At 38.6% G+C, this 14,420-nt stretch overlaps 1 protein-coding gene across 2 annotated transcripts; it reads right to left on the bottom strand.

Annotated features, from left to right (window-relative positions):
• Window positions 1–2,827: 2,827 nt before the first annotated feature.
• On the bottom strand, window positions 2,828–13,855 carry sult2st3 (sulfotransferase family 2, cytosolic sulfotransferase 3). 2 transcript variants are annotated; one of them, XM_022216312.2, is made up of 6 exons: window positions 13,559–13,855; window positions 6,005–6,213; window positions 5,790–5,916; window positions 5,484–5,578; window positions 4,947–5,127; window positions 2,828–4,409 (listed from the first exon to the last, which is right to left on the bottom strand). In XM_022216312.2, the coding sequence occupies exons 1-6, from the start codon at window positions 13,689–13,691 to the stop codon at window positions 4,294–4,296; spliced, it is 861 nt and encodes a 286-aa protein (XP_022072004.1). In that variant the 5' UTR covers window positions 13,692–13,855; the 3' UTR covers window positions 2,828–4,293. The 2 variants fall into 2 exon arrangements, with proteins under 2 accessions (XP_022072004.1, XP_022072003.1); XM_022216311.2 differs by lacking the exon at window positions 13,559–13,855 and adding an exon at window positions 12,496–12,687.
• Window positions 13,856–14,420: the final 565 nt, after the last annotated feature.

Raw genomic sequence — 14,420 nt, 5'->3', positions numbered from 1 at the left:
AGAAAATGGTACTCACCATGTAGCAAGTACAAGAACACACACACACACACACACACACACACACACACACCCCACCCCTCCAGGCACAAAAGGCCACCATGTAATTGAAGTAGTGTCAGAACTCAGGGGAGACCAACACACAAACAAACACACACAAACACACACCGCTGCTCTACTAACCAACTTCACCTAGAAATTAATCTACAGTGTTGTCAGCATTTTAAAGCATTTTAAAACTAATATTGAGGACAAAAACAACAATTATTTGTGTTCACATAGAAGATTTAACACCTGGTTTAGGCATTTAGTCAATTAGTAATCACTGAAAATGATCTTTTTAAGGAGTCAAGATGTTTTTTTGAGATCTTCTGCATTTGCATTTAATTTCACAAGAGGAGCAACTTGTTACAAATGTACATATAATATAACTGGTGTTTGTCACTAGAGGTTTCCAGCATCGTTTAGATTGACAAGTTCACTTTGGTATTAAGGAGTTTGTCATTCTTGTGTTAATTTTACCTTAAATGTTCCATCAAAATCTCTGCTTTATTCATGTTGCAGTTTTATGAGACAAGGATAACAAACTGACCGTGAATATACCCTACATGCTACACTTACACAATATTAACATGTTTTTGTCAACACTGTTTACATTTACTCAGTCTTTTCTACTAACCAACTTCACCTAGATTTTGGTGCTGAATATATCACAATAATGTTAACATTTTAACACCATTTTTAATTTTTGTTTAAGTAGAACGTTCAACAACAATATTACCATTTTTTGTCAACTTTATTTAAATTTCCTCAGGTAAAAGAAACTGTCATGTGGTGGAAGCACCGTGGATTTATGCGCACATGTAGAAACGACAGTAAACAACCCGCAAACTGAATGAAACAGATGTTAAAGCAGCTGTTGTGTTCAATAGAACGGCCAACAGATGATTATCCCATTAATATTTTGACTATGTAGAAATAAAGTTTCTCATTTAACACACACACACACACACATGTATGTATATATGTATGGTATGTTGAAGTTAGATTGCACTGATGTGTATTAGAAGAATATTCATATTCAGTTTTGTTTGAATCTTTTCTACAAACATCGACTAAACAACAACAAAAAAACAAGGTAACATGAGTGACATGACATCATGTAAACATTTATTTATGTTGCATGAAGAAGTCTGTTACCTGCATTTTGTTTATTCTTATGACAAATTTTAATTGAAAAGTGAAGTTGAAGAATTAGAAAAAATGACAACAGCAACAGCCCTTGAAGACTATTTGTTATTTGTTATTTGTAATATATGTTATCTTTAAAGCATATTTTTCTGGGGTCATTTTTAGTTAGTGAAGTTTGGGGAAAGATAGTGTCAGACAACGACATGAAACAATCTGGGACTGAATTTGCAGCTAGCTGGCCGCCTCTTATCTTTTCAAATTTGTCAGGTTTTCAGACTGAAATCATGGCACAATTAAACATTTTTGAATATCTGAGTGGGATTATTATTTATCTTTAGATCAAATACTGAATATGAGCATTTAGTAGCTTTTTCAAGACTGCAAGGCTCCTTTTGCATGTAGATAAAAGTTCAGTAATAAATCAGGCTTAACACTTTTATTATTTTTGAACTGCTGACAAGTTTGACTTCTTTTTTGTTGCACTGCAGGCTATTAGAATGAAAAGCATTTGGACTGGAAGACAAGATTTCGAGCGCCTTCAAATGCAGGACTGTCTTGTTTCAGTTTTCAGTTTTCCCTAACAAGTAAATGTTTTTATTATCATTATTATTATTCTGTGTCTATGAATGTGCTAGTCTGTACTTGCCTGTCTGTCTTCAGCCTCATCGTTTCAAGATTAACTGTATTTGAAATGGTTACTGAGGATCTGCACACAGCAAACATGTTTTACTGCCTCCTGCTGGTCAATCATTTGTTTGAGTTGCTTCCTATATTTTGCAACAATCAGTTATTTGGCTTAATCCTTCCAGCTTTCCTAATTATTGTTTTCCTGAGTGCTGAGTGTGTGTTTGTGTTCTTCCAGCAACAGTTGTCGTCTGCATGGAGACGAATGTTTGGGTGTGTTTGCCTTCAGTGTCCAGGGAATGTTGTTTTCTCAAGCAACAGCTCTTCAACATGGTATGTCTGCCACTGCTTCATGTCTGTATTGCATTTGGAGGTGGAAAAAGACTCGGTCTGTCAGCTGCTGTTAACTTTTGCGCTGTAATGTTTGTTTCACAAAACCTGCTTTAATTACTGTTCAATCTTAAGGTTAATGTGTCAGAAAACAGAGAGCACTAACACATAAAACTGTGTTGAGTTTTTTTCTTTGATTTTCTCCATACACATCCTAGTAAAACATCTGTCTGCAGCTTGCCTGACTTTTCATGTATTTGCAGTACTTTACATCAGCTCTTTGTCATTTCGTGTTTTGAAGGTGGGATGTATGTCGACTTGTCTGAGCTTGTTCTGCAAGCAGCTGTCTGTGGTCTGATGCGTGCAGACGAGGATATTCAGTCTGTGTAGGCTGGAAATGAGGCTGCAGGAGTTGCATTGTGCAGAATAATCAAATTAACTTGGTCACTCACTTAACAAAAAAAACTATTTTTCTCGGCCATGCAGATAATATTGTTGTCGTTTTTTTTCTGCCCAGCTTTTTGAACAATGGAAGAATTCATTTGTGGACATTTAAAAAAAATAAATAAAAAATTCAACAGCATCGTCTGAAACTAATGTCCCAGTCCCTTTGGACCTTACTCATACCTCCAAGTTTCAACTTCTGCCTTAACTTCATTTCCTGGATAAGAAGGACATATAGAGAAACAGTTCCTACTACTCTTTATTTAGTGTATGCTTTAATTAGCAAGTGTGCAACAAGCAATAGAAATGCAGTAATTATCAAAAGTCAGACCATCCTCATAATAATCATCCAGTCAGGTGAAATGCAGTTAAAACCATGTATAATAGAGAGTTTAGCACATTGTAATGGAAGACTATTGAATTAAAGCAGTAAAAAAAAAATCCTGCCGTTAAATACTCAGCCGACTGCTCTACATCACATCAGGGCATTTTTTAGGCAAAATCCCTCTTGATTTGTAAAACACTAATCGACCCCACAAATACACAAATTACCTGCATTTTATGATGTAAAAAAATCAGTCACCACTATATTTGATAATTAAGCTTTTCCTGTGTTCAGTTGTATGCATAAGTTTGGGCATCACTGGCTTTATTACACATTTTGTTGGTTTTTGAAGTCCCTCCAGCAAACACGAAAACAATAATTGAAGAACATGTTAGACTTTCACTGACATCGTAAGGCACCAAGAATTGTTATTGATGTAACCAGTGACTCAATGAAGGAGGACGATTTCTGCAACAGAAAAATGACCTCAAACCTCAAAAATCCAACACAGAATCCTAAAGTAAAGAAGTCAGAGAAAAATGCTGTGCTGCTACAAAAAGCAAGTTGTGATGTGTAATAAAAGTCATCATGTACTGACTCATTGACTTTTGACTGAACTTTGAGCAGAGTTGTAGGTGAGCTGGAACTGCAGCAAGATTCAGAAATCTGCACATACTCAAAGAGGCAACAGTGTAGAGCTAAATCTAAATGTGCATTATCATGTAAAGTAAATACTCAATTTCTAAAGTCACGTTTACTGCGGAGGTTGTATTCACTTATTTTCATTTTAAAATCAACAAAATCTGTCACTGCATTGAACTGTAAATATGAAGTAGCTCCTTGCAGCTTGTCGTCTTAAATAAAATGCCATATTTGTTGTCCAGTTATTGCTTATCACACATTTTAAAGACAATATTTAGCATGTACTTGAATGATTTTTATAAAACTTTGCACAAAATCATGTTTTCATCATGTTAAGTAACAGAAAAGCTGGTGCCGGTGTATAAATGTGTAATAAGCAGATGTGAGAGATATAAATGATAAGTGTTACAGCACCATTTCTTTGTTACCGATTAAAAAAATATTGTACAAATGTGTCTGATGTCTAGGCTGAGCTTTTGTCAATGCAGCATTTACATCCTGGACACAAAATATCTCATCCACTCTGCATCTGTAGAGATGTTTCATTCATGCTTCAGGTGGTTGTATGTGCAGGTCAGTCCTGAGAACTTGAATCCTTTAGAAGATGACGCATTAACAAGGTCAATAAAATACTCTTTCCCTACAATCCAGACTAAAAGTAATTATGCACATTTTGGCCCAGTAATGACTGAATGTATGGATCATTTCAGATCAGGGTTTTACGTTGCTCCAGCTCTTCATCAGTCCATGTTCCACGGCAGAGAGAAGCTTTCACCCTCCAGCTCTTTCTGAATTACTGATGTGAATCGGGCCAGTTGCTCTGAGTTGAAATGATTCTTCCAGTCTCCTGCGATGCCTGACACAAAAACACATCATAAGATAAAGTAACAAAAGTGCAACAACACTCTGAAGAGACAAAAAATCTTAAAAATCCATCTATCCATTATCTATACACCGCTTAATCCTCAATAGGGTCGCTGAGGGGCTGGAGTGTATCCCAGCTGACTTAAGGTGAAGGCAGGAGACACCCTGGACAGGACACCAGTCTATCACAGGGCTACATATAGAGACAAACAATCACACTCGCAATCACACCTATGGACAATTTAGAATCACCATTGAACCTCAACATGTTTTTGGACTGTGGGAGGAAGCCGGAAAACCCGGAGAAAACCCACATCACAGAGAATACATGCAAACTCCATGCAGAAAGATCCCAGGCCCAGGCCAGAATGCAAACCTGGGATCTTTAAGCTGCGAGGCAATGATGCAGCCTCTTAAAAATCCAGAAATGTTTTAATAACAGACCTGATTAAATCTCATTAAATCTGACATCCAACCTGAGTTAACCTGTCGTCCTCAGTCAGGCTAATAAAGACACATGGAGCCTCACCTTTTCTGAAGAAATGAGACTTGTCGTTGTCCATGTATATCTTTGGGACCAGGCTGAAGTTGGACATTGTGTTGGTCTTCATGGCCTTGAAAGAACAATGCTCTGCTATCTTCTGAATGACTTCTTCACTATGATTGCGGCCCAAGAAATTTGAAATACGCCTGACAGCTGCAGGCAGGTCCTGGATGGAGACATAGGGATGTTAAATTCATGAGGAAACACTGGAAGTTTAAGTTTGTGTGTTTTAAAATTAAGTAATACATTTAGACTTTGGGAACATCTATTTTAATATAACTGATCTTCTGAAAAACTGTCACATCATGTCTAAAAACACACTGTTAGCGCATTGAAAAACTGTCCGTCTGAACTGTAGCAGACACACCGTCAGTGCAACACTCCGACACTGTTTTAAGACACAATACATTGGACATATTTTTTCAAAGTATTTTTAATGCTTATAGATTACAGCCAACTCTTTTTTGTATGGGGAATGCAATGAAATATTCTGTTTATGAAAAACTCTGGGAAGTGCTTTACCTGAAGCATGTCTTCATATGTGATGTACATTATTCTGTCACCCAGCTCCGCGTTCATCCAGCTCTTCATGTGGTCCGTCCATTTTCCAAACAGCACTGCAGACGACACAGACAATGAACCACTAAAAGTTTGCAATAACGCACTGTTCTGCTCTGGCAAAAACAGCAAGCACAGACGTCTTTCACATGACACCAGAAAATCTGAAATGAGTTGCTGAAATTAGGCTGCTGAACCTAACTTCCCTCTACCGAGGAACATCTGTACACTTCTCTAACTTAAGTCTTTATATGGGATGTAACCTCTGACCTCTTCCCTCCAGGAATTTGTCCACGAACTCATCAAATGTTCCTGGATCCTCAAGGAATTCGGCCATCTGGTGGAAGTAGTAAGAGGACACCACGAGGTCCTTCGGGTTCCTCATGACATAAATCACCTACAGCACAAATACAAACGCAAACATATGAGCGTGTCTTCTAATAAATATGGAACAAATTTATCACACCAGTTCTCCAAAAGTTCACCTTGGCTTTGGAGGTGGAGAAGGAAGGAGGCATGAGGTTGTAGGGAAAATGTGAGACCAGCGCTCGAGGAGACACCAGCTGATCCACGACCGACGCCAGTCTGCTCTCCTCCAGCCACGGGACCCGGTCCCAGTTAGGAATGGTGTGGATTGGGGTCAGATCTCCTCCATTCAGCACCAGTGGGAGGATCTCCTGCATCCAGATAGTACCTGCAGATATGACAGGTGGATGAAATAATACTTAAATGAAAAGATACTAACAGAGAGACGAAGAAACACGATACGATCAAAATCAGGGATTTTGAGAGTCTAAGTTTGTGGGCACAACTCAGACAGAACGGAGAAAACTGCATATGACAAATTAGTTAAAAACAATTCCTGCTGCAATGTACATACAACGATCACTTTACAGTTTGACATTACTAAGAAAAAAATCAGGAACAATTTAATAATCTTTGAAGTAATTTATGAATTGTTAATATTCTGATTAAGTTTGACTCAATAACTATGCAGCAATGTGAGTGAATTTTTCTATATTGTAAACACTGTGTTCGATTTACAAGTAAATTCTCAAATGACAAAGTTCTCTGTGCCTCCAAAAAGTGGCTCCTCATGAGCTATAAATTCAAGTCTCATGTCTTCGTGGCAATTTAGAAGAATCAATGTAGTGTGTGTGTCCCCAAAAAATCTGCAACGAGGTGGATTTTCCTCGAAGATTGTATAGTTTCCATTTTATTCTGTATGTATTGTAGTCCCAAAACCCATTACCCTGATTAGGAATCAGGAGGTAAAGACATTTGAGCACACATGACACTCACAAGCCACAAACAATACATGCTGGTGTTGTGTTAATGAAGTTATGTCTCTTGGGAACAGCTGTCAGCTTGTTCAGTTTCTGTTTTCTGTCTCTGACCTGATCTAAATATGTGGGTGTTTTTCTCTGCGCGAAACCACAATTGAAAGTCAGCCGAACTGAGCAGATTTATTTGAATATATTAATATTTGAAAGTGTAAACTGGTGTACATGGAGCAGATCTGGTGCCACCCTGATCCCAGAGTCACTGTAATTCTCCCCACAATCCATAACTTCAAGCTAATGTGTCAGTGCAGCCAAACATTCTGCTTTTCAGGAGGCAGCAACAGTGCATTTGCAGAGAAGGTACGGGGGTGTCTATAAGTATATTAGATAAAAGTTAAGTCCACTGTGGCATTTTAGTATCTACCCCTTAATAAAGCCATGATCTTATGCCCTGCAGGATGGTGTGTGACTCTATAAATGGGCAAAGCCAACTGTAAACCAAAAAACAGAAATCATAGTATTAAGTCACATCTCATATCACTTTAGACATGAAACCTTTCAATTAATGACTGCACAGTCCTCATTACAGAAACTTAACTAACAACTGCTTCAGGCAGTGTCCATTAGCCCCAAATGGTTTTCAACTGGGAGGAATTCTTGTTTTTTTTTTTGATTGTTAGTGGTATTTAAAAGTCAGGTCTGTCAGCTCTTTAAGAACTCTTATTTGGAGGTTTCCATATGAAATAAAGCTGACTGGAGTCTATCTTTCAGCTTATCTTTTGCAGGGTTTTTACTGCATAGATGGATTTTTGCTGTTTCATTTCAGAAAAAAACAGAAAAATGCAAATTTCTGCTAAATGAGGAAACACAGAATCATATTCTTTGCTGTATACAAACTGATCACAGGCTTGTTTGGTGTCAGTAATACTGTTAAATATGCTGTCCAAGGCTGCTAGGAAATCTATTTCTTTACCGATGAATGGCAACTTCACTCTCGCCATGTGAGAGAGGCTAATTTTATCAGTTTTGTATTATCGAGTTTTATGTTGCTGGAGAATTATGGTGATAAAATAGGACCAATCATGTTGGTGATCAGGAAGTGAGGAGGTTCCTGCAACTGAAAAGCCTCAGCCTAGCATTTCAACATGACAGTGTCTCCATCAGAGTTATCAGATGAGGACACTCTGGTGTTGAAACATTAATGTGTTTGCACAATGAAAGCCTGTGCATTAAGCAGCGTGCTAAAGCCTTCGTCTTTGTACTGTAGCTTATTATTTGTTTTAGTTTTCCAACTCCCTCATAGTGTGGCCTCTTTAAAAATCCACTGCAAAACTTACATTTTTTCAGCGTACTTGAGGCAAATTCCATTCCAGAAAAAACACATGCAAGAGTTATGCAAACACATGGGGCATCATGGAAGTTCCCTTCCACATTATTATCAGGTTGACTCTGGTACATACTAAAAGCTATGTATAAACAAAGTGTTACTGTTGTGTGTAGTCAGCTTCCAGAGGCCTATTCTGAGCCAAAAATCTGTTCTGTTTTGTGATCTATCATTTGACTTCCACATGTGAAACATCACTAGAAATAAATTTTGCTATCTCAGAAATATGTGTAACCTTTTCGTTCTAACAGTGGCACCAAAAGACTTATTAATGCTGCGATTTTTAGCAGACTAGACTGTTGTTGTAACACTGTTGTCTTGCCTCTCAAAAAAAAATCTTTAAAACAAACTTTAGTTGGTCAAAAATGCAGCAGCATGTCTTCTCACAAAAACTAGACATAAAAGCACAACAGTTTCCCTTCATTGGTTCCCTGTTCAATTTAAAGTCTACTTTAAGATTTTTCTTTTAGTTTTTTCACTATTTTATGGATTTATATATATATATATATATATATATATATATATATACACACACACACACACACACACACACACACATTATATCTGATCCCCAAAATTGTCTAACTGAGGCCTCTTAAGCATTCATTCTGTATGTGCAGTGCAATACAGATAAAGCTATTATTATTATTGTTACTACTACCTGCTGTTAGGATTTATTTTTTAAGGCACTGCTAGGTGAACACTGAAACTGATGTCACATATGAGTAATACAATATTGATATTAATAACCATTTATTGTGTAATTAATGTGTAAGATGTTTTGACCTGAAAAGAGGGAGAGCATTTAATTCAGGTTCTGAAGAGTTAAATACATGATGGATACAGACAGATCAAGCTGGAAAGTTACAGCTGCACAAACACACACATCAGTACAAAGAGTGTTTTCACACATACACACACCAAAAAGATAAAAAGATTGGCTTTGCTTCACAGTATATTCCTATTTCCTTATAAGGTCACAACCAGTTGCACTGAAACTGCTAAACTCGGGGTTGTTTAAGGGTGGAAACCATAATAATCCTCCCTATGAGATACCATCAAAAGCTGCATCACATCACAGCTAACAAAGCAATAAGACTAAAAGGTAGAGAGCGGGAAGAGGGTTCTGGGAAAGTTCGTTTTACGGGGTGCGGCTACTGGAGATTGGATGAATCGGGTGCCAAGAGACATGGACATACAGTGCCTTGTGAAAGTATTCGGCCCCCTTGAACTTTTCAACCTTTCGCCACATTTCAGGCTTCAAACATAAAGATATAAAATTTTAATTTTTTGTCAAGAATCAACAACAAGTGGGACACAATCGTGAAGTGGAACGAAATTTATTGGATATTTTAAACTTTTTTAACAAATAAAAACCTGAAAAGTGGGGCCTGCAATATTATTCGGCCCCCTTGCATTAATACTTTGTAGCGCCACCTTTTGCTGCAATTACAGCTGCAAGTCGCTTGGGGTATGTCTCTATCAGTTTTGCACATCGAGAGACTGAAATTCTTGCCCATTCTTCCTTGCAAAACAGCTCGAGCTCAGTGAGGTTGGATGGAGAGCGTTTGTGAACAGCAGTCTTCCGCTCTGCCCACAGATTCTGGATTGGATTCAGGTCTGGACGTTGACTTGGCCATTCTAACACCTGGATACGTTTATTTGTGAACCATTCCATTGTAGATTTGGCTTTATGTTTTGGATCACTGTCCTGTTGGAAGATAAATCTCCGTCCCAGTCTCAGGTCTTTTGCAGACTCCAACAGGTTTTCTTCCAGAATGGTCCTGTATTTGGCTCCATTCATCTTCCCATCAATTTTACCCATCTTCCCTGTCCCTGCTGAAGAAAAGCAGGCCCAAACCATGAGGCTGCCACCACCATGTTTGACAGTGGGGATGGTGTGTTCAGGGTGATGAGCTGTGTTGCTTTTACGCCAAACATATCGTTTTGCATTGTGGCCAAAAAGTTCGATTTTGGTTTCATCTGACCAGAGCACCTTCTTCCACATGTTTGGTGTGTCTCCCAGGTGGCTTGTGGCAAACTTCAAACGAGACTTTTTATGGATATCTTTGAGAAATGACTTTCTTCTTGCCGCTCTTCCATAAAGGCCAGATTTATGCAGTGTACGACTGATTGTTGTCCTGTGGACAGACTCTCCCACCTCAGCTGTAGATCTCTGCAGTTCATCCAGAGTGATCATGGGCCTCTTGGCTGCACCTCTGATCAGTCTTCTCCTTGTTGGAGGTGAAAGTTTAGAGGGACGGCCGGGTCTTGGTAGATTTGCAGTGGTCTGATACTCCTTCCATTTCAATATGATTGCTTGCACAGTGCTCCTTGAGATGTTTAAAGCTTGGGAAATCTTTTTGTATCCAAATTCGGCTTTAAACTTCTCCACAACAGTATCTCTGACCTGCCCGGTGTGTTCCTTGGTCTTCATGATGCTCTCTGCACTTTAAACAGAACCCTGAGACTATCACAGAGCAGGTGCATTTATACGGAGACTCGATTACACACAGGTGGATTCTATTTACCATCATCAGTCATTTAGGACAACATTGGATCATTCAGAGATCCTCACTGAACTTCTGGAGTGAGTTTGCTGCACTGAAAGTAAAGGGGCCGAATAATATTGCACACCCCACTTTTCAGTTTTTTATTTGTTAAAAAAGTTTAAAATATCCAATAAATTTCATTCCACTTCATGATTGTGTCCCAATTGTTGTTGATTCTTGACAAAAAATTAAAATTTTATATCTTTATGTTTGAAGCCTGAAATGTGGCGAAAGGTTGAAAAGTTCAAGGGGGCCGAATACTTTCACAAGGCACTGTATTTGTGCAGTATGTTTGTGTTCTGTAACCAATCACATTTCACCATCCTGTATAAAATGTTCTGTTCATATCAAACTTTATCCTTTTCTGGGAGGTAGTTCCAAACGGAAAAGGTCCTTGATCAAGCCCTTTGAGACACTGATATTAGAAAATAAACAGCTAAATTGGAGAGAAGTAGTTTCTCTTCTATCTCAAAAAATGAACTCGCTCAACACTGCTTGGGGATATTTGATCAAAGCTCCAGCACCTATCTGTCTCTCTATTGGCATTTATCAAAAATATTTGTCCCCCTCTGGAAGTTTTTCCACTTTCACTGCTTTTCAACAGTCATGGTTAATATAATAAGCATTTTTTATTTTTGTGTAAGTAATGTTGATTAATTAAAAATCTAACATGTAAAAGTTAGTGTCTAATTGATGCACCCTTGGCCTCAAATTGCAGCACTGAGCTTGTGTTGGTCTCAATCAGCCAGAACATCTGGATGCTGTAATTCTACCCCATTTTTCTCTGCAAATCTGCCCAGCTACACAGGCACCATGAGTGAACAGCACTTTTCAAGTCTAGACACAAATTCACTATTTGACTGAGGTCTGGATTCTGACTCAGCCTCTGCAGAACATTCACGTTGCTCTGTTTCGTCCCTCTCAGTGTAGCTTTGGCTGTTTGCTTTGGCTTATTCCCTTGCTAGACAACAGAAAGTTCTTTTGCAGACGGCATCAGGTTGTCCCCCAGGATTTCTCTATAACTTTCTGCATTTACTATCTACCTTTACAAACTTTAAAGGGCCTGCTGATGAGAAGTATCCCCACATCTTGATGCTGCCGCCATCATGCTTCATATTATGATGCTATCACTACCATCTCTCATGGTGATATGGAGTGTTTGGTGTCTGCCAAACACTGTTTTTAGTCTGATGGACAAAAAACTCAATTTTGGTCTCATCAGACCAAAGAACCTTTTTCCAGTTAATGTCAGAGTGTCCCACGTCTCCTGGTAAACTCTAGTCTAAATTTAACATGAGCTTTTTCCACAGGGATTTTCTCGTTGTCACTCTGTTAGATTTTCCTGGTAAAAACGTGAAAAAAGCAAATAAAAAAAGCAAAAAAAAAAAAAAAAAAAAAATTATACATATATATATATATATATATATATATACATATATATACATATATAAGTGGAGCTTTCTCTAATAGCTGTAGGTAAAGTATTCCAGTTTGTGCAGCCATTAATAGATAATGCATTCTGTGCAAAGGAGAACTTTCTAAAGTCAAGAATAGCAAAAAAAAAATTAAAAATTAAAAAAAAAAGAAGCCTGATAGAGAAACTTGTTTCCATCATTGTAGGTGTTTTTTTATTTACTCAACGGACCATAACAGCTCACTCTAAACCCGAACAATACACATCAAGAATTACGACAAAGTTTATATTTTGACTCTCCTTTGTAGTAAAACCCATCTGAGTCCGTGACAGCAGCACTGACCTGACTTCGGGTATGTGACAGCAACAACATCATCGTCTTTAAAACGGAAGTCGTGCGCAAACTTCAGACTGTCTGTGGAATGAGTCTCAGTGGGAAGCAGAAGTCCGTGATGGAGCATGTACATCTTCTTAGCAGCCGACATGTTTGACGATTGAAAATCTAACCACCGCAAAAACGCGAAAAAGCTGCACTGCTGCGTTCACTGACATGTGGTAAAAATCCCACTCAGCGTACATAAAGACTAAAAATATCCAATATTCTCGATTCTACATTAAGTTTTAATCATCTCATGTAGTATTTTTCTATTTTTTAACCACATTACGAGCCAAGTCAACGGAAACAAAAGTAATATTCTGGGAAGATTCTGCTTTTCGAGGGTCACCTGAACGCAGCACAGAACTTCCTCATCAGGGCAGGGATCTCTCCACCCTGTAACTTGGACCAGACCAATCAAACTATGAACAGTGTTGACAATCCAAGCAGAGATACCAGTTTGCTTTTAAATGAAGAACCCACGTGTTGCATTTTATCAGACCAACAAATCTTAAAAACAGGCAGAAAACCCTCACATGAATCTTTGTTATCTTTTTTTGGGATCAAGTTTTCTTTGCTGAACGGTTTCAACTTCAGGTTCAGGAAAGCATTTTAATTATAGCAGAGACAAACACCTGACATCCGGTGTATGGATAAATACAACAACAAACAAACAACTGGATGTCCCTTGCATGCAAAAAATCTAAAATCTTTCCATAAACATCAACCACAAAAAGTAAAAGACTAACATCACTGTTGGAGGTGAGGAACACAGACATCAGCATTTATGCTCAATCCCTAATCCTGAAACATCTGGTGTGTTTTCTGCATCTCTAGAGCACCTAAAACATGGAAATGTATTCTGATTACTGATGAAAACCGTGCATAGATTCTAATATTACATCCTGATGAATGTACCACTTTAAATCAGGCTATGCTTCCAGCGGTATGTACACAAAAAGGTGGGATAAATCTGAAAAAGTTAGTAAATCGGTGGAAGCAAACTACACTGAGAACAAATGCACTGTACCTGACTTGGGGTAAGTCACAGCAAACACATCAGAGTCCTGCACAGCAAAATTCTGGGCAAACTCCAGGCTCTTCATGGTGTGAGCGACGGGCGGCAGGAGAAGGCCGTGGTATCGGATGTAACCGGACATCATGATTCTCCCAGGGAACTGGTAGCTGATGAGTCTGAAAGCCACACGGTGCTCCTACCTCTCTCTGTTGGAGGTGTTTGTCCTCCTGTTAATACAATCCCCTTTTCCCAGAGCTCCCTTTTATTTGTCACTCTAGTCGGCAGGGCTGGACTGCTTTTTTTCCCTCGTGTATTTTTCTGAATGGCAGCTCTGTACTGCAGATAATCAGCTGTTTTATCATTTAGGGGCTGGAACTGAGACCTGACGAGCAGGTTCAGAGAGTCGACTTGCACAAATTCACTACACAAAGTTGGGCAGGAGTTGGGCCCTATTTAGTAAAGTTAATTTGAGGAGAGAATACAATGCAATGCTGCAGACTGTAGTAGTAAATCTGAATGAACTTTGCAGTACATGCTATCAAGATGGATAATAATGCTCTTTCAGATTTGGAGCAATCTGTGTTTCTGGGTGTGAGAAGATATTTGCTGCTTTATTAATCTCGTAAAGTGTTAACGGACCCAAGTGGAGCGGGGTTAGTGTCACCCTCCAATTCTCACTGGAATCCACAATGTCAAATTAATGTCATTGTGCTGCTGCTGTTTTCCTCCAAACACATACAAGCAGCAACAGTGTATAAACAGACAGTAGTGTGTGTGTGTGTGTGTGTGTGTGTGTGTGTGTGTGTGTGTGTGTGTGTGTGTGTGTGTGTGTGTGTGTGTGTGTGTGTGTGTGTGTGTGTGTGTGTGTGTGTGT

Source organism: Acanthochromis polyacanthus, chromosome 12 (genome assembly GCF_021347895.1).
Source record: "Acanthochromis polyacanthus isolate Apoly-LR-REF ecotype Palm Island chromosome 12, KAUST_Apoly_ChrSc, whole genome shotgun sequence".
Taxonomy (NCBI): Eukaryota; Metazoa; Chordata; class Actinopteri; family Pomacentridae; genus Acanthochromis; species Acanthochromis polyacanthus.
This window is presented reverse-complemented; position numbering and strand designations above follow the sequence as displayed.